Here is a 20,158-nt window from a genome sequence, read left to right as displayed (position 1 = left end):
TTAATGTATTAATTGTAATGTTTCTTAATGTCTCACCGTTACTGTTTTGCTGATTTTTATACTGCCGTGTTAAAGTAGTTTTCTGCTACAGTATTTGACATAGCCTTTTTATATTAGTTAAGCACTTCTGTTTTGTGTGCTGTAGCTCCTGCTGCCAGGCATGGAGAGTTTCCCTACATAGAGAGAACAAAAGTATTTTTGTAGTGAGATTATTGGGAAATGTTTTTGTTGGTCTCGTGTGTTTTCTTCACTGCCAACATGTATGTGACGTATATACTATACTGCACATACATATATGTACAGTCTATGTCATCTGGTCTGACGAGCTCCGAAAACTCTTTCTTGCACAGATGCAGGAAAGACACTTTTGACTTCATGTTGAGCACTGCCATCAGTTTGGCTCCATGTTTCCTTTAGGATGTCTAGCAGAGGAAGTGTGATGGCAACCTCCTGTTGCAATGGTGCTGGTGTGAGCTTAGGACGGAAGATCACTCTGCTGATGAAGTACTTCCTGGCAGATACCATTGACCTCAAAAGCCCGGAATGCCTCCTTGTCCTTGGTGGACATGTGGTCCGGCACCGTGACAGTGTTCCAGCTGCTCACACCCATTCATGATGACAAAGTGTGAAACTTTCACTGAACTCAAGCTGTCGTGCGTCCTCACTTGGAAAGCGAAGGGCATTACAGGAAATAGACATAGAGAGAGAGAGAGAGAGAGAGAGAGAGAGAAGAAGAGAGAAAAGAAGAGAGAGGAAGAGAGAGAGAGATTAAGATGGAGGGATGGAGCCAGGAAGTGTGAGAAAGAGATGAGAGAGTGATGGAAAGAGAAGACCAGCAAGTGAGAGAGAGGAAGTGCCAGAGAGATGGAGAGAAAGAGAGGCAGACAGAGAGAGAGAATGAAGGAGGGAGGGAGAGTGACAGGTGAAAAACAAATGTGTGAGGTAGGACCAGACCTCGGGCTGACAGTTGCATACAGAAAGTTCAATCAGGCAAAACCCATTTTAACAGTCATGTCATGTTCCCTGTTCGCCAAGCAGACAAAGCTGGCACTTGACATTATGCAATAGTGGAAAAGCACTGAGTCAAAAGGAGAAATGAATGCAGCGTGAGATGTGAATTTCAGCCATGACAGGCATGAATAATCTCTCAGAGGTGGCGTGTGTGTGTGTGTGTGTGTGTGTGTGTGTGTGTGTGTGCTGCCAGTGATCACAGTACTGTGGTTATCTTGTTTTGAATTCATTTAGAGAAAGCCTCTTTGTTCTAGTCTACCCCACTTTATGGTGATGTTTGCGGGCCTAACATGCAATAATGACCATGACCAACAATCATTAGGGTTTAAAAAGTAAATAACTCTGACCTAAAGAGACTAATGTTTTCTGATTGAAATTTCTAGGGGGATAAGGGTTAAGGCTGCCAGTTGTTGTGTTTCTTAAACATCTCTATGTGAAGTCATACAATCACAATACATGTTAGCAAAGCCTATATATATTTCTGATATGTTGCTGATTGGATCATAAACGGCCACAGCAACGAAGAGGAATGACTGATAATGACTTTTCTCTATTATTGTGTTAGGCCTACATGCTCCAACTGTAAAGCACTTTGAGCTGCATTCTGTGTATGAAAGCAAAGGTGTTATACAAATAAAGCTTATTATTATTATTATTATTATTATTATTATTATTATTATTATAGATAATCTGGAAGTATGTGTTTTACTTTCTTAAAGAAGATGAAGTAACTAGCTGTACTTATTATTCTCCCAATGGAATTTTTAACAATCGCTAATCTTTTCGGTCGAGGGGACTTAAGAGGGACTTAACATTTCGGTCTCTTTACCTCTACCAAAAGAACCGATCACCATCCACTCTGTGATTTCTCAACTCTGAGCTGGGTTTCTGGGGAGAAACCCGTTTCCTCACCTTTGAGTCTGTCATCTTGTGCCAGTCATGGTGGGTGTCGATGTTACTAACGGCTAGTCAGTGGAAGAGATCCCGCTATGACACCTCCCTCGCCTGCCCCTCTCTCTCTCTTTCGGCCTGGCGTACTGTACCATGGAGACACGGCGAGACATGTGAGATAGGTCCTCTCGGCAACTCCTGAGGGGACTCATCTTCTCCAACGCAATGAGGAGGACGATAAGAGCCATCCCCCTGTGGTCAACACACTTCTTCAGAGGCACCCGAGACGAGATGAGGCATTAGTGCCAAACGAACTCAAATTTGAAATCATTTATTCTGCGAAGGCATCGTCTTTAATGACACTGAGCGAGGGGAACGTGAATATTTGTGTCCATCTCTCTCTCTCTCTCTCTCTCTGTATAGGTGTGTGCATACATCTGTGCAATTATAAGGCATGGCCACCAGTGGCATTCGATTCATTTGCCATTCATGACGATTGTTTGCATAATTCAGCGCTTATTTTTAAACCTCTATTAAGACGGTCACTTCACACTTTCAAAATGGGTGAAACTAATGGGTGATAATGGCGGCGAGTCCTATGCCCATGCTTTTTAATTAAGTCTCCTTTTCTGCTGTCACATGCTGGCCATGCTCATGCTGAGAGGCCCTCATTGCAGGTCCTATTTACAGAAAAGGATCTAACACCGTGGTGGTCAACTAACTAGATTTTTTCTCTTTGTCTCTTTTTAAAATAAAGAGTCCTTCAGAAGTTCCTTCTGACATGACTTGTAAGTCTTATGTAATACCATTTACACAGGCTGAAGTCTATGTGTTAAACAAAGCAGCGAGATCGCATTGACTGGAGGGAATTGAGCTCTTTAGACTATGCACAGATGGTATATATTGCAGGGCCAGTGCTATAGAGGAGGCATAGAATGCAGATGCAACCGGGCCCAGTGTAAGGAGGCGCAAAAAATGAAATTATATTGCATGACCTTAGGCAAGCTCTCCGTGTTCTCTCCACAAAATAAACCTATTCAGTGCTTTTAATCGGTGATGGGAAATGTGGCTTGAACTATCTAATAGCAGTGTTCACTGTTTCTTAGGCCTATTCCAGTGGGCCACATGGTTCAGGGCTCGTTCTCATCAAAACACATAATTGACACTGCACAGTTTACAACATACTGTATGTGCCGCCCCTATTGGAGCACTATCCTCTATCAGTTCTGAGCAAATAGGGTGTCTGACAGGAGGATCGCAAATGGCCTTGATATATTGTGAATTAGCAAAGATTCACAGAGAAAGAAGGATTCACTGCTTTCCATGCATCAGTATTGAAGACAGATTAAGGACGGAAGCACTGGGACCAGAGCTGTTTATTGTATTTTTTGTTGACAAAAGCCAGTAGCAGTAAATTATTGTTGTGCATTTGTAAAATATACCATTGTGCTGTAGCAGGTCTGAGTTCCACAATATCCACAACTTACATTAAACAATTCAAAAATTCCAAAACATATCCAAAAGAAAATATTCACAGCATGTATATATAAACACAAACATACACACACACACACACCCCTGTATCTCTGTAAGTAGAAATATTACAGTGTGTCAACCCAAACTCCTGCTCCCTAAAAATAGCAACTGGAGCATCCCTTAAGCTAGCACAGTCAAGCAAGGATAATCTTCCGTCACCAAAAAGCGACCGAAGCGGCACAATAACTCATCCAGAGCCCGGAGACAGGCTGAGAGGATTCTGGAGTCTATTTCTAGAGCGGCCGCTGTCTCTCTTAAGTCCCCTCGGCCAAAGCCTTTTCACTGCAAAACCAGATAGCGACAATGGATAGTTGATGTCGCTATCTGGTTTTGATCCCCCCCCCCCCAACGTAATTAAAAGTACTCTAATTCAGTTTTTTCTTTCTCTGACAATGCTGTTTATGGGCTTTGCTGTTGGGGAAAAAACACACCACTGCAGCCCCATGGCTGCTTGTCTATAGGTCAACTTGCCATTACTGACATTGACACGACAAAAATGGCTGTCCTGATCTTATCCAGCCTGACCTCATCGTACCCAGTTTAGATGAAAGTCATTACAAGTCATTATGTTGGCACATGAACGATTAGCTGGCGGGGGCAGCAGGGGTTTGACTGGGAGCCGTTGCTGGATGAGCGAGCGAGCAGATTTTGCACTGCCCTGATTAGGGCTGTAATGAATCAGACATTGGCATGATGGCTGCTGGATCACAAACACACTGCCACTGAATCAGACGGCAAATCCATTGTAGTAATTAGGGCGTGGGGCCAAAAATGCAGGACGGACTGGTGACTGTCCTGAGGAAGGAAGAGTAATTAACTGGGCCGAAGCAACAATCTCATGTCAAGGACTTTCAACCCATAACATGAAGCCAAGTAAAGCTCCATTTCACCACTTGTCATTTCTACAGTGTGATCAAATAAGCCATAAAGATGACTTTGTCAAGGGAATATGCATCACCAAACAGACACAGACAATCTGAATTTCACATGTCTGCTTCTGCCTAGAAGTCCTTTGCCCATTTTGCTAGCTGTATGACACCACAGTCAAAGGTTTGGCAGCATCAGGCCCCAGCCTTCAAACAAATTCCAGTGCATAGTGCAAAAAGGCATATTCAGGTCCTTAGTCTGCTCAGTGTCTTCAGAATAAGATTTTGCGTTCTTGGATCTTTTTACCATTGGATGTTTTCCAATGTTCTTTTAACTGTTTTAATGCTCTTTGCCATTTATATTCCTTTGTCTGCTCATTTGTAAAGCCCCTTGAGTTAATAATATGTGTGAACTGTGCTAAAAATCGGTTAGGTCTAGAGTTTTTTTCACATGCATGCACACAAACGCACATAAACACACACACACACACACCCCATTACCCCCACACACATTCACAAGCAAACAAACACACACACACAGAGAAGCACACATGTGCATAAAAGCAAACACACACATGCACACACTCATTTACACACACAAAAGTTGCAAGAGTAGGGGATGGAGTCGGAGATGGAGACAAATTGACAAGCGTGATTCATTTTTGCAGAGAGAATGTGCAGGACTGAGCGATGATCATATTTTGTACCACTATGCGGTACATCTAGTTAAAGGTGCTCTACCTTGCTTTGCTGATGAAGCCGAGACATTCTTTACTCATCTAACTTTAGGGGGCAACTGTGCATCTTAACAGTTCTGACCTCTAGCCCCCTCTAGCCTTCTGTAATGGGATGATAGATGTGGCCTCTGTGGACCCCTGCTGTGGCGTTTATTAAAGAGACATGTCCGAGACAAGGTACAAGGCACTTAGCAACAGCCGGGCACCAACTCTGCCAACGTTTCCTCGCCCCTACTCCACCTGCTTTTTTCTTATTAAGCAATTAAAATCTAATTAAAACAAAACCGCAAGGCAAAGATGACAATGTGACAATGTAACCACATGGCGTAATGGACAGTCTGAGTTGAGATGAAAGCATCGTGTAACCTATTATGTCACTTTCAAAACTCCGTGTTTATGGGACACTTTGACATTACAGGAACTCTGTGCATTAGCTGGAGCAAAATGAGATTACATCAATTGCAGTCATGAGAGAAAAGGACAAAAGGTGTTACTTTGCAAAAATTGTGTCATCCCTGAGAATTTGTGAAAATGCTTGTGATTTGCAAATGTAGGTCATGTGCAAAACATATCACAATTGAGCAGCATCTCTCTCACACACACAGACACACACACACACACACACACACACACACACTCAAGTCATTACGAGCTGAATTTGTTTCGGTGGTCAGATTCATATTGACAAACAGCATGTGAGAGCTGCTGGCAGGAAAGCAGAAGGGTACAAAGGTTACGTCCCTTTTACTTTGTTCTCACTTTCTCCTTTAGTGTGTGTGTGTGTGTACTGTATTTATGTGTGTGTGTGCTTCTAAGTATATACATATTATTCACGGGATCAAAAGAGTATACTTATACTTACTTACTTATACATAGGTCTTGGTTTATATAAAACAGTATGCTGTACATACAGTATGTCTCTCTCTCTCTCTCTCTCTCTCTCTGTGTACAATTTTAAATCAGCAGGCCTGTGTTTAGATTAGTATGATCTTCTGGACTGCTCTAACTACCAAGGGAATACTGAGGGATTAGCATGATCTTCTGGACTGCTCTAACTACCAAGCGAATACTGAGGGACGCAGGAGCGGCAGGAGATTATTTCATTACTTTGGAGGAGGGCAGCTTTGGCCCTCGCCTGTTATTCAGTGCCAATGCCATTCTCACCTGCTGTGCACTGAATGACTGTGTAGCTTCCACAGCAGTTTGCACCAGTGACACATCGTGAAAGGGACAGCTTAGGTGAACATTAAACGAAGACGTGTTACTTGTTGTAAAAAAGAAATAGAAAATATAATAAAAAAATAAGAAATATAAAATTGAATATTGACATAAAAATGGAAACAACTGTTAAGTAATTTAATCTATTCCCCTAAAATGTCACCTTCACCTAAAATTTCATCATGAAATACAATGATGTTTAAATGCAGTTCCACAGGTGATTCTACAGCTTCAATCACTTTAAAATAGTTGCTTTACTTCGACACACATCTTTCCAAATCACTTGAAAAAAGAAAAAAATCAGTAATTTTTAAATACAAATAGAGAATGTTTCATTTTGTCATGTAACTATTTATAAAACTATTATTTTGGGCATGGTGGAGCAGCGGTAATGTAAATTGTCACTGACTGACAATTACTGTACCCAGGTTTGATTCCCACCCTTGCAAGTCTGTGTGGATTTGGATAAAAGTATCTGCTAAATATCAGTACACTTTAACTCTTAACTTTAAGTAGCTTATAGTATTTACTTAGTCTCAGAAAGAAAAGAATCCATGACCTTGGGACACTAGTAGCGTATCCAGCACCTTATGACAACTAATTAAATAATCAGTCCAAATCAATCAATCAATCAATCAATCAATCAATCTATCTATCTATCTATCTATCTCAATACAGTAGCATATTTAATTCATTAATAAATGTAACATGACACAGCCTCAAGAATAAGAGTGATATGGACCTTTTAGAGTAAACTGTTGAGAACAGGGATTAATGCTGCAGAGTGCTGACTGACATTTCACAACAGAAAGACTGAAAATGGAAATTTCACCACATGCTCATTCCTTCTGCACGTGCCTCCTTGGGACGGCTAAACGAGTTCGGAGAGTGAATGAATGGTCACCTGGGTAACAGAGAGAAGACAAAAAGAGATATGGAGAGAGGAAGAGCAGAGGAGTGAGTGAGACATTGAAAAAAGGCAGCAAGAGTGAAACAGACAAAGAGAAGGAAACAGATGCAAAGACAAAAATGTGAAGGTGTTTTACTGTTTTTCTCTTGGTAAAGTTTGTTTTCCTATGAAGAGATTCAAATGATCAAACCCATGTTTACGATGTTCAATTTTCATTGAATAATTATCCACCTGTAAGTATGCTGTATGTATTAAACAGCATATTTCTTCTCTCGGAGAGAGAGGTAATGTTGAATAGAAGCTGAGAGCAGCATCACGGTCCTCAGATGACTGTTTCCTTGGCAACAAAGAGCAAACGCATGTGTGTGTATGTGTGTGTGTGAGAGAGTGTGTGTGTGTGTGTGTGTGTGTTTGTACGGAGGGAGGGTAGCGGAGAAAGGGAGGTATAAAACCAATGAGCGCTCCTCAGCCAGGCTCACAATTCCAAGCTCACTGCCAACTCTCTGAGAGAGAGTAACAGAGATAGAGAGACAGAGAAAGAGATAGAAAGAGAGAGAGAGAGAGGAGAAAAGAAACAGAGATAGAGAGCTAGAGAACTGTGAAAGAGACACCAATCAGAGAAAGAACTCAATTTACTCTGAGCACAAACCTTCCCGCTCCAAGGCTGCTCTGCTGTTGAGGTGGTTCAGTATGCTCCGACCAAAGGATCTGTGCCAGGGATCTGGCACCAAGACCTTCCTGGATGCCATGCACAGTGGCAAGCTGCACCTGGCCCGCTTCGTGCTGGACGCTCTGGACGGCCGCATCATCAACTCCAAGACAGAGAGCGGCCGCACACCGCTAATGTTCGCTGCCAGCTTGCAGGAGTCCGCCGGCAGGTCAAAGTTCATCCAGATGCTGCTGGAGAAAGGGGCAGATGTGAACGCGCGTGACGAGCAAGGGCGCACTGCCCTCAGCCTCGCCTGTGAGCTTGGACACCTGGATGTGGTCAAGCTGCTGGTCCAGTTCAACGCTGACCCTGAGATCATGGACACCTGGGGGAACAGCGCACTGATGTATGCCGCCTTTGCCGGGCACAACCAGGTGCTTGAGTTTCTGGTCCGGGCTTTCAAGAGGCTGGGGCTGCAGCTGGACCACACAAACCGGGCTGGACATTCTGCTATACAGGTGGCCGACTACTTTGGACACAGTCAGTGTGTCCAGGCTCTGAATGGTCCTGGAAAGAAAGAGGTGGGGTTGAGTTTGGGGAACTCTTGGAAAGACCAAGATGGAGAGTCACAACATCCAAACAAACTCCCTAAACAGATCCTTGAAAGGTTCTCCAAGCCGTTTCACAGTAAGAATGAGGAATCACTGCCAGCTCTGTTCCAGAGACAGGTATGTGTCGGGGACACCCGATTCAAGCGCCAGCCCCCTTCCCCTGAGAGAATGACTAATGGACAGTGCCCCTCCAAAAACAATTTTGGGGAAGAAGATGAAAACACTTTATTTAATACCAAACAGATCCAGAACTCTATGCTGAGGGATACCAGAGTCAGGAAAACCATAGACTTCAGTCCAGAGAAAGGCACAAGACATGACATAGGGGGCAGGCAGGAGGTGAACGGACACGTTCCCCTCTGGGGCAAAGCAAAGTCATTTAACCTAGAGCTCCTAACTGGCAGAAAACAGTCCTATCAGGGTGATGTCCAGGATTTGCGCCATTCCGCCAGGCAATTCAAGAGAGCCTCACTGCAGGACGAAAAAACTTTGATGAAGATCGACTACCTTGAAAAGATACATAGAACTCGGCAGTTGGCGAATAATAAGGACAATCCTATCAAACTTGCGCCACTTTCAAACGGCACCAGTCACTTTCAGGAGGAAAACAGCAGTGACGACGAGTCAAAAACCGTCGGGGGCAAAGGCGGGTGTTTTTTGGTGAGAAGAGACGCACTCAAACGTGGTAGCATTCCACAGGTCGCGCGACAGAACAAGCTTCTCCTCCACCGAGAAGAAATCCAGCCGGAAAAAATTACAGTCCGTCCACCCGGCTACCCCGGTCTGGGGACCAGGTTACTGAGGCGCTTCACTGCCCCAGAATTCATGAAATTCGTCAGAGACTGTCCTTTGGGAAATGGCAAAGGGAAGATTGCCCGGTCGGAGACCTTTCCACTGACACACACGCACCAGAGAGTCAGCAGTCAGCCGAGCGTTGACAGCATCAGTGGCGTGAGGTGTGAATTTGAGGGCAGCCCTCGTTGTATGTCTAATAATAATGCGAATTAATCTGTCACGTTAGCAATGCGAGTGCTTTCAGTAGGCTACAATACATGCAATATCGTGATTATGAATGAATAACTTTTTTGTAGAATGATGTCTTTTGCTTTGATAATTTACATTGAATTGAGTCGTTGAAGAATGATCCAATGCCAGCTTAATGCGCTCCAATGACTATTCTTTCGTACAGGATGAATATGTATAGGTGTGCCTATGTATAGTGCAATACATATCATGTGATTATATGCATACTGCAGTTTGCAATGTGTTTGGCTGTGCTTTGGTCGATCAAGAGACGTGATACACTACACAATAAACTCAATCATAAAAAAACGTGTCTGCTCAACTGGTGAAACTGGCTCACTGAATGAAAAATATGTATAATTACTTGATTTAGACAGGAAGATAATGGGTTGGGGATGGGCAGAAGGACAGAGTAGTGGTCTGACTCAGTGAAAATTAAGTTACTTACCAAATAGCCCTTGTTGAATATTCAATATGCATAATTTATTCATTTTTACAAAATTAAAATAATGCTTTTCTCTTCATGAATGACCTACATACAAATACAACCATGAAATGTATTCTGAAAAGAATACCAAGATGATGAACACTGTGATCTCAGCTGGTGAGGTCCTTTAGAATCATGTACCAAGCCCGTGTGCTTTGTCTAGATGCAAACCAAATGCAGAAAACAGTCTCACAATGTATTTTTTGTCGTTGTTCCAGTAGCAATACACACATCCTGGGAAAAAAGCTATCACAGTACCACTGATAGGATGCTCACCTAACAACATTAACAAAATGCATCCCCAACGTAAACACTCACACTTTCCAATTAAACTAAATTAAAATAACATAATAGTGATAGTGATAATAAATTGGGTTTTTGTTATCTCATAATTTGACTACAGCCATCTTGCAGACACATACAGGTTTATATTGATTTTGAAATATACATCACTTGACCTTCAGCTAGGATTTTGAGTCACAATTTCAAAATTAAATCACTGAGAGATCAAAGTGCCATATTTAAAATATCACATATTACAAACATCTTGTTTTGGAAAAGTATAGGGACCACTTTTAGGGAATAATTCTAACAATAATATCAACTCAGTAATCTCATTTGAAAAAGTCTGTCACCACAGCTGAAAACACCATTATGGTTGGTGACAACAAAGCATAATCATTTTTTTCTTAAAACATGGGAAGCTTTTATGCGCATTCAGATTCAAGCTAAATGTGCCCCTGATTTAATCATGCATATCATATGCAGAGGAAGTCCCAATCGAGCGCACAGTGTTCAGAGGAACACAAGGAAAGCGCTGCTCTTCATGACCCACGGCAGAGCAGAGCGAGAGTCACTTTAAAAAGTTTGCAGTTGGAAATAAAATAAAAAACAGCCTAAAAAGCATGATCAACTGAAGAACAATGGGGGCTCAGTAGAGCATTTGAAAAGAGAGAACCCTTTTAAAAAAACAAAACAAGTTTGGACCGATCAGTAGTTCAGGAATTTCCAGGGGGGACCTTCCACCACCACAGAGGTTCACTTGGTGAGGAACCAGTCTGGGAATCAAGTTCTCCTCGGTCTTACGCTTGTCACAATTACAAGGGAAAATTACTGTCTCTGAAGCGTAGCCCACAGACGCATAAAGTGCTTTCCTTCTCTCGTGTCATTGCATTGGATAACTCTGATGTGGTTACTCCGTACTTCAACCAACCAGGAGGGACCCATTCACGGAACCATGCAGGGAACCATTTTCTCTCCCCCTGCAAGATGCCATCCTAGAATTCCCACATGGGCACAAACTCGCCAGTGGAGCCGGACGTGATGACTTGGCATGTCAGAGGATGCCTGGCTGGTGAGCAGTGTGTGTGTGTGTGTGTGTGTGTGTGTGTGTGGCAGGCAGGCAGGGGGGTCTGACAGGACTCCAGCAGCACATTGTGAGGGTAGTGTAAGAGGGTGTTCCAGCCTCAGCATCGGGACATGCGCTTGCGGTACTGCTCCACCAGGGGGACCAGGCACTGCGGCGAGCTGCTCTTCAGCAGGAATGGGTGCTCCAGAAGGTCCGTGGCCGTGGCCCGGTCCAGTGGGTCCCGCGTCAGCATGCGGTCCAGGAAGTCCCTCAGAACTGGTGAGATCTGTGGAGAAAAAGGCCACAGAAGAAAGCATGCATAAACTGTCTTCAGAGGTGCAGAGCTGTACACACAGTATGTGTATAAGCCTTTCACTGTGGATGAAGCAAGTTGGTGTGTATATGTGTCCCTGCACTTGTCCCTTCATTAAACTTCTACATGTGAATACATTTGCTAATAGGCCTATATAATTATATAATAATTATTTGCTAATAGGCCTATATCATTTTGTGTGAGTGTGTGTGTGTCTCTCTGTGTGTATTTGTGTATTTAGGTATGTATGTACTGTATGTATGTATGTATGTTCGCATATATGTTTGAACATGTGCTTGTGAGCATACAGTATGTGTTTGAACATGTGCTTGCAGCCTGTGGTCCACATGTGTGTCCACTGACCTGATTGATGTTGCGTACGGTGGGAGCCGGCTCATCCCGTAGCCTCTTCATGGCTGCCACCGGTGTCTCGCTGAAGTATGGAGGCTCACCGTCCACCATCTCCACCACCATGATGCCCAGAGACCAAACATCCACCTGCCAAGAGCACATTCATCAACAAAGGGCACTGGCTACACACCCATCGGCCAACATAATACAGAGTTACGAACAAAGTATGAGGACAAAACCTTTACTTCTACCACTTCTACCTTCAGTTCTAAAAATGACTGTTACAGAAATGGCAAAGAATAACACAGGGAAAATATCATAATCTCATTTTCCCTTTTTAAGTGGATTACTTAAATGCCCAAGGACCACTGTGTCCACCTGCCCAAAGCAGTTACCTAACGTGAGTTACCTAAAGCCTCACACCAGACACCGCACACCTCTATACAAATCAAAACTGTTGTGCAGAGATAACACTCAGACTGATCTCGTTGAGATCAAAAGCAAGCCTGTGACACATATCTACACAACAGTTGCTATTCAGTGTTGTTCTGAGCAGTTATTTAATATGGTTGAGGGCCACTTTTGGAGAGGTCATTTAAGTCTATTTTTAAAACTATAACCACAAGGAGCTCAGTCATGGCTAAATGGATTTTTAATGTGTTATGAAAGTCAGCTGTTGGACATTGGGCACTTCATTCTGAATACATAGTGCTTTTCACAAAAACGTGTTACAAAATATCTTAAACACAATACAAGAAGCTTATGCAAGCACCGTGCACTCTACTTGACATAAGACTAACTTATAAAGTATACCTTACACATATAGGGCCAGTTTCCACTACATGGGTTAATTTTAGTTCGTAAAGCTTTTGTCAAAGGACATTTTCACTGATGTTCTCTTTTAGTTTAGGACTAGGCTTAAGCCATGTACAGGAAATCAGCCCACACTGTGTAGAGAGAGAGCAAAAGAGAGAGAGAGAGAGATAGAGAAAGAAATATAATTTCCTTTAAAGAAAATAAAAGAACTGTAGTAGAAATGTAGCAATGTAAAGCAAAGTAGTGTTTACCTCAGTGCCATAGGGTGATTTAGAGATCACCTCAGGTGCCATCCAGTAGGGCGTCCCCACTAGAGACTTCCTCTTAGGGATATCTTTACTGATCTGGGCACAGAACCCAAAGTCTGACAGCTTAACCTAGAGAAGAAAAGCACAAAGTACATTTGTGACACCTTAAAATAGCATGAACAACAACAGTATTACATAGCCTCACCGGCCAATATAAAACATTAACATGAGCTAACATAACAAGTTGACGACAATTGACGAGCCTTGAGATATTTTTTTACATTTATTTTATTTAAGTATTGGCGATTATAATATATAATTGAGAAACAATCGGCAAGCTAACCATTTTTTTTTTTTTTATCAAAATATGCTTTAATGGTGATCAACATTCATCTTTAATGCCATACTGATGCTAGCCCTGTCGCCTAATGTCTATGGTCCCCTTAATTCTCAGAACCAAACCTGGTGAAGTAGAGTTTAGCTGCTATGCGGTTCAGCTCTGGAACCAATTTCCAGATGATATAAAAATGTTAATAAAGAAATAATTTACTAGTATTTGCTATTCTCTGTTTCTGTCTATGTAAAGCACATTGGCTTGCCTTGCTGTATGAAATATGCCATATAAATTCATGTGTGTGTTAATAAATGAAAAAGACAAAAACATGACATCTAGATGTTGACAGCTCTTCTTAAGAGCTGTAAGTCTCTTGCTCATCGCGAAACAGCAGTGATGCACACTGTGTTTGTCAGTGTCACAGTTAAGACAACTGATGATTCATGTATAGTGGGTAACAGGCAATTGCCTCTGGCTTCCGAACAGCTTCACTAAATGCAGAGCAGAAGAGAACCATGGGACAGAAAGTCAGAGAGATAGACAACTTAATGGTTTCATTTGACACAATCCTTATGGTAGGGCCATTATCCCAACACAGTTCCTGCTAAACACATGTCCCGTGTCATTTCTGGGTGGAATGTCATTTGTGTCTTAATTGCTTTATCTGCTTTGCTTCCTCCTTCTCTATGTCATTAACCTGTCATGGTAACTTTGTTCAAATGCTTTAATGACCTGTCATGGCTTTGTTGGAACTTAGTCGCAAAGCCTGCTGATTTTATTCATTTAGTAAGGTTTGCAAAGGTTACTGTTGTACAGTACTATGTACTATACAGAAATACAATTTTATTGTAATATATTGCGCCAATGTCCTAGATGCACTGGGAAATATAAAAACCATTGCATACACTACACAATATAGCAAATAAATAACACTTTACAATTATTTTTACATCCTAGGACAGGATTTCTAATCTGGTGTGAGGTCTGGTGACTAGGTTATAGGCACAGGTAGATGTACACAGACATAGGGAGGCTAAATCATCCTAAAACTGGTTTAAAAACAGTTAAATTGTTGAATTGCATAATATATGATATATGCCACAGTATTTATATAACTTGAGCATTTTGTATTTCTAGTCTGTTCTCTCCTCTGCTGTTATACGCAAGAGAGCACGCTCACCCTGCCGTCCAGTGTGAGGAGGATGGAGTCACTCTTGATGTCTCTGTGGATGACGCCCTGTGAGTGCAGATAGGCCAGGGCTTGCAGCACCGCCTCGCACACTGTGGCTATCTGCTCCTCACTCAGCCTGGACACAACAGACACACAGGGAGACAAAACCATCATGGGACAAAGGAAACAATATGGAAAAGGTTTATGAAACCAAAAATAGGAATCACATTTCAGAACAACTGCATGATTAATCTGTTAATTACTTAAATTGTAAAAAACCCTGGTAGGTCAGATATACATTTAAACTTATATATTTTCTACTGGTATGTGTAATATATAATGTAAAAATGTATTTCATGGATTTTTTTCCATATATGAATACAACCCCTAATCAAAAAAAGTTGGGTTGTTGTGTAAATGTGAAAAAAAACAAAATGTAATAATCTGCAAATCTCATAAACTCATATTTAGTTGCAAAAAGGACACAGACAACATATCAAATGTTGATAATGACAAATTTGATTATTTCATAAAATATGTTAAATTTGATACCAGCAACACGTTGGGACGGAGGTAACAAAATGCTGGAATAGTTGTGTAATGATAAAGAAAACCAAAGGAGGAATATTTCACAACTAATTAGGGTCACTGGCAACATGATTGGGTATGAAAAAGAGCATCCCATAGAGGCAGAATCTCTTAGAAATAAAGATGTAGGGGTATTCATCACACTGTGCAAATCTGTGTGGACAAATGATGAAACAATGCAATTTAAATGCCTCTGAACATGAAATTGTGAAGTATTTGGGGAGTTCATCATCTACAGTACATAATATCATTAACATATTCAGAGAATCCAGGGAAATCTTTGCAAACAAGGGATAGAGCTGAAAAACAATATTGGATGGCCGTGGTCTTTTGGACCTCAGATGACACTGCATTAAAACCAGACCTGTTTCTCTAAAGAAAATCATTGTATGGGCACAGGAGAATATCTGATAACCATTGTCTATGAGCACAGTTTGATACTCAATTAAGAAATGCTAGTGCAAACCTTACCATGCAACAGCCAAAATTGTATTTAGACATGAGTCAGAAATACCACCATCTTATCTGGGCCTGAGCTTGTTTAAAATGGACTGAGGTAAAATGAAATAAGGTCCTGTGGTTAGACCAATCAAAATTTGCAATTCTTTTTGGAAATCATGGACTCATCTGGGCTAAAGAGGAGAGGGCCTATCCAAGTATCCAACCTATCCAACTTGTTTCAGTACTCAGTTCAAAACCCAACATCTATGACGGTGTGCAGGTGCTTTAGTGACTACAGCATGGGCATCTTGCACATCTGGCAAGGCACAATCAATTCTGAATGATGTATACATGTTTTGAGCTATGTATACTTCTATCCAGGCAATGTCTTTTCCAGGGAAGAAGACATCGGGCAGGAATGGGACAACATTCTCACTCTAGCAGCTGGTCCATTCAGTTCCTAAACATTTATAGAATTTTGTTAAATGAAGAGGTGAAGCAGCACAGTAGTAAATATTCCTTGTTCCAACTGTTTTTTTTAAATATTATCACATTCTGTTTTTATTTGCATTTTACATAACGTCCCAACATTTTCTGATTGTACATCTATAGTTACATTTCTATACTGTATTTACATTCATTCACACTTTTATCAATTAATCACATTGTCTGAGCTTTTCCAAGAACATAAACTTAGTTTGAAAATTTTCTGTGAATAAACATCTTTAGTCACATTAAAATGCCAGCAATATAGGGTTGCTGCATATTTAATGCCAGCCAATGCACACAAATTGCAAACGCTGCAAAATGGAAGAACCAGTTTTTAATTATCAGTCTACGAACCCAGCTTGGAGACTGGTCAGGACTGAGGACAACTTCATCTACATTCTGCTAAATAAATCATAGGATTGATTTCTTTTTTTAGTCTTTTTTTTCTATATCTCCATGGGGATTGCGAGCTTATGATTAAATAATAAAACTTGTGGTCACTCTTTCCGTGTGTCTGCAGTTTGACTTTCTGACACAGACAGACCCTGACACGTAACACAAACTGAATCTGCCCCCAGCTGTCATGTCAACTGTCCACTGTCTTAGAAAAAAAATCTGGCATCTCTTTCAATATAATCTTTCAATACTCCACCCTTAGGTCAATGCTTGTCTCCAATGCCAAAGCCATTTCTCACTCAATCGTAAACAGCAGTGAAAGGCTAAGATAATTTATGCAGTGTTAGCTGTTTACTTTCAGCACTGTTGAATAGGCTATTTTTAGGGGAGTGAATTTAGCCTGCAGAATAGAGACCGCAGAGGTCCGAGGTTTGAGATACTGACCCAGAATAAAAGGATCTCTTTTTTTGCATGACAACCTAACTCAATTTTTCCATGTCATTTCAAAATGTAATAATGCAATTATGTAATTAAATTTGCTAGGTTCCCATAGGAACAGAGGCTGACAGTGAGTGTAGTCTGTCAGAGAGTGCAAAGAAGACCATGCAGTGCACTCCACGACCCCTTCTAACACACAACGTTATAGTGTCCTCTAGTGGTGATGAAAGCACTCACAGAAAAAAAAATAATCCTGGCAGCAGAGTGGTCTTTTTTACTGATGGGAGGGGTATTTATTTACTGATTCCAGAAATCAATGAATTATAACAGTCTAATGAACAACTTATGAAGGCATGGAAGACATTGCCTATAATATCAAAAAGGAATGGACATAATTCCTACTGCAAATCCCTGTAATTGAATGTATTCAACTATCCATGGTGTTAACAGATGGACGTGTACCTGGTCTCGGAGACAATGTTGGTCAGAGCTCCACCCTGCAGGTACTCCATGATGACCCAAAGCTCCTCCTCGACCAGAGCGCTCTTGAACATCTCCACCACGTTCTTGTGCTGGTAGTCCCTCATGATCACCACCTGAGAGGCACAGCAAAGAAACACGCCCTGAAACAGCCTGCTTTAATACTATTGCTCTGTTACACTGTTTTACTATGCAGCAATTACAATGTTGTTATGGTTCATTTGGGGAGCTGCCAACGGTTTTACACAACTCATATAGTGAAGAGAATGTGCTGAGAATGAGGATTAAACATCTCTTGTGAACAACTCATCTCTTGAGTAGAGAATGGGAAATGATACTGCTAAGTGTGCTGTTAAGTGATTGGAACGAGACTTGGAGTGTGACAGAGAGGAATTCTAAAGAATTTTACACAGCTTCCAGGAATCTTTCCTAAGGGTCAAATAAAAGATAACATTTATTCATTATGAATCTTTCTATCTAAAGTGGATTTAAATGTAATTATTTTTCAGGACACATATTTAATGTTCTCTTAGCTGATGCATATTGTAGGGGAGCTAGATGTAACATTGCACACCAATAGTATTTTAGATATAATATTTAAGCCCTTATTATGTCTGGCTAGGGCAAGAACATATTTTACACTCCAATTCTACCAAAGCCATGCAGCATTATACTTGACACAGTGCCCTTTTGAAATTCACTGACTGGGTCACCAAGGCCCATTTCCATTTAGAAACCTTAAGGGTTATGAGCCAGTAAATTGCATTACATTACATGTAGATGCATTACAAAAGAATCCATTAGGTATTAAGGAATTTTTAGATATTTACTTCTTTCTTTTACTTCTTCATTCTTTTACATTACATTCTTAGATGGAAATAATATATCCTGCAAACTAATCTGTCAAAACATTACATTCAAATATGAAATCATCATATAAATATTTTTACAAAGAACCACAAAGTTACAGCTTTAGTGTTATACACATACTGTATTCATTTCAATGATTTATGAGTGAAGTATTGCATTCCAGGATGCAATCTCAGAATGGCAGATCTAAACCTGGCTCTGTCTCATTGCAACCGTTCTGTTGGGGTTTAAGCCTCAGTGACTCTGTCTTCGCTTTTTTACCACATGACAAATTGAATAGCATCCACTCTCCTCCCGTCAAAGGTGAGACATTTCAAATCTCCCTAAGGGACAGGGCTCTCTAGTCTGCATGCCACCATCAGCAGGTGGGGCATATATAGGGACGAGAGGGTTTGATTTTATTGCATTTTCCCCATTTTTTTAATCATTGGGGCGTTCTACCTCATTAAACAGCAGCTCCCTTCGCTGCTGCCTGCGCAGGTCCATCATCTTGACGGCCACCTGTCGGCCGCTGTGCTTCTCACACGCGATGCACACCACCCCTGTCGAGCCCTCGCCAATCTTCACAAAGTTGTCCAGGTAGGAGCGTGGGTCGCCCTTGTCCACCACCATCTGCAGTGCCGCCTTGAACTGCTCGTGGGTCACCTTGGGCGGGTCAGGCGGTGGCCGTGGCGACGGGTGCTGGGGCGGCCGGAAGGCGGGCGAGCAGGTGCCTGGCGGACTGGTGGCCAGCGAGCCCGTGGGCGAGGGCCGAGGCTGGGACGGACTGTCCTGCCGCGGGTAGAAGCCTGGGTTGGTGCTGGCCGAGTGGCGCAGGTAGGGCTCGGGCCCGCCGGGCCGCAGGCTGATGTTGGGTGACAGGCCGATGGTGTAGCTGGACGAGGAGCGCACGGTCCGGTGAGGTGGACGGGCGCCGCTGCTCATCATAGGGCTGTTGGTGCAGCTGGCGAAGAGACCAGGCTGGTGCCTAAAGACAGCGTCGGCCTGGGAGACAGACAGGAGAGAGGGAGGGAGGGAGGGAGGGAGAGAGAGAGGGAGAGAGTGAATATATGTAAATTTAAGTTAGATTGGGAAGAGGGAAGGAGAGGAAGAGAAACACAGAACATGTCAATCAGAGAGAAAGAGAGAGAGAGAGAGAGAGAAAGAGAGAGAGAGAGAGAGAGAAAGAGAGAGAGAGAGAAAGAGAGAGAGAGAGAGAGAGAGAGAGAAAGAGTGCAGAGAAAGCAAATACACACAGACAGACCTAAAGAGAGCAGACAAGAGAGAGAGACAGAGAGAGGGAGAACATGCAGAGGGATGCAGAGGGCATAGACAGAAAGAGAGAGAGTGAGAGAGAGAGAGTAAATGAAAGAAAAAGAGAGTTAGAGATAAAAAAGGACAAGCGTTGGCACATCTCCCAGAGGTCTTTGCCCTCCCCGGCTACGTCGCTGCATGCTAATGGAGGCTAGACACCTTGCCACCTCCGCAACCCCCCTGCCCCCCATGCTAGCACGCCACTGTGCCCTCTCATGCCAGCCCCACGGGACTCTGGGTACACTCGGAGACACTGCCAAAGGCTAGTGTCGTAATGTTTACAGCCCCACTGCCCTCCCCAGCCTGTGAAGCCTTTAGCTCCCAAATCATGTTTTATCACCTTGAAAAACTAACAGCTTTAATTGAGCAAACCTGCCGCAGTGAGAGAGGGAGGAAGGGAGGGGGAGAGAGGGAGGAAGGGAGGGGGAGAGTGGGAGTGTGCCTTTAGGGAGGGAAGGAGTGGGGATTGCATCAACACATCCTGAGATCCAGCAGAAACTTGTTTTCAGGAAGGATGGAGCAATGGGTCCTGGCATCAGAGTTAGCACGCAAAGCTGCGAGTCAGTGCCTGCAGTTCTTTTCAAGGCAAATCAATACAGATATGTTGCCATTAAGTAAAGAAATTTCATCATCTGGACTTCAC

At 42.4% G+C, this 20,158-nt stretch overlaps 2 protein-coding genes across 3 annotated transcripts in view; one reads left to right on the top strand and one right to left on the bottom strand.

Moving 5' to 3' along the window:
• The first annotated feature begins 7,739 nt into the window (after nucleotides 1–7,739).
• LOC121693330 (poly [ADP-ribose] polymerase tankyrase-2) lies at nucleotides 7,740–9,722 on the top strand. The gene has a single exon (XM_042072688.1). It carries the CDS (start codon nucleotides 7,860–7,862, stop codon nucleotides 9,435–9,437), a length of 1,578 nt encoding a protein of 525 aa, XP_041928622.1. The 5' UTR covers nucleotides 7,740–7,859; the 3' UTR covers nucleotides 9,438–9,722.
• Nucleotides 9,723–9,886: 164 nt separating this feature from the next.
• The window catches only part of LOC121693707 (serine/threonine-protein kinase PAK 6), a 30,152-nt gene continuing 19,880 nt past the window's right edge, over nucleotides 9,887–20,158 (bottom strand). For both annotated transcript variants that reach the window (XM_042073329.1, XM_042073330.1), the window contains exons 4-9: nucleotides 18,664–19,206; nucleotides 17,335–17,468; nucleotides 14,530–14,656; nucleotides 13,019–13,144; nucleotides 11,964–12,098; nucleotides 9,887–11,573 (exon numbers count right to left, since the gene is read on the bottom strand). In XM_042073329.1, the coding sequence (XP_041929263.1) occupies nucleotides 11,406–11,573; nucleotides 11,964–12,098; nucleotides 13,019–13,144; nucleotides 14,530–14,656; nucleotides 17,335–17,468; nucleotides 18,664–19,206 (1,233 nt within the window). In that variant the 3' untranslated portion in view covers nucleotides 9,887–11,405. The remainder of the gene's footprint in view (nucleotides 11,574–11,963; nucleotides 12,099–13,018; nucleotides 13,145–14,529; nucleotides 14,657–17,334; nucleotides 17,469–18,663; nucleotides 19,207–20,158) is intronic.

The sequence above is a fragment of the Alosa sapidissima genome, chromosome 19 (assembly GCF_018492685.1).
Source record: "Alosa sapidissima isolate fAloSap1 chromosome 19, fAloSap1.pri, whole genome shotgun sequence".
Taxonomy (NCBI): Eukaryota; Metazoa; Chordata; class Actinopteri; order Clupeiformes; family Clupeidae; genus Alosa; species Alosa sapidissima.
Note: the sequence above shows the minus strand (reverse complement) of the source record. Positions and strands in the feature narration are given on the sequence as shown.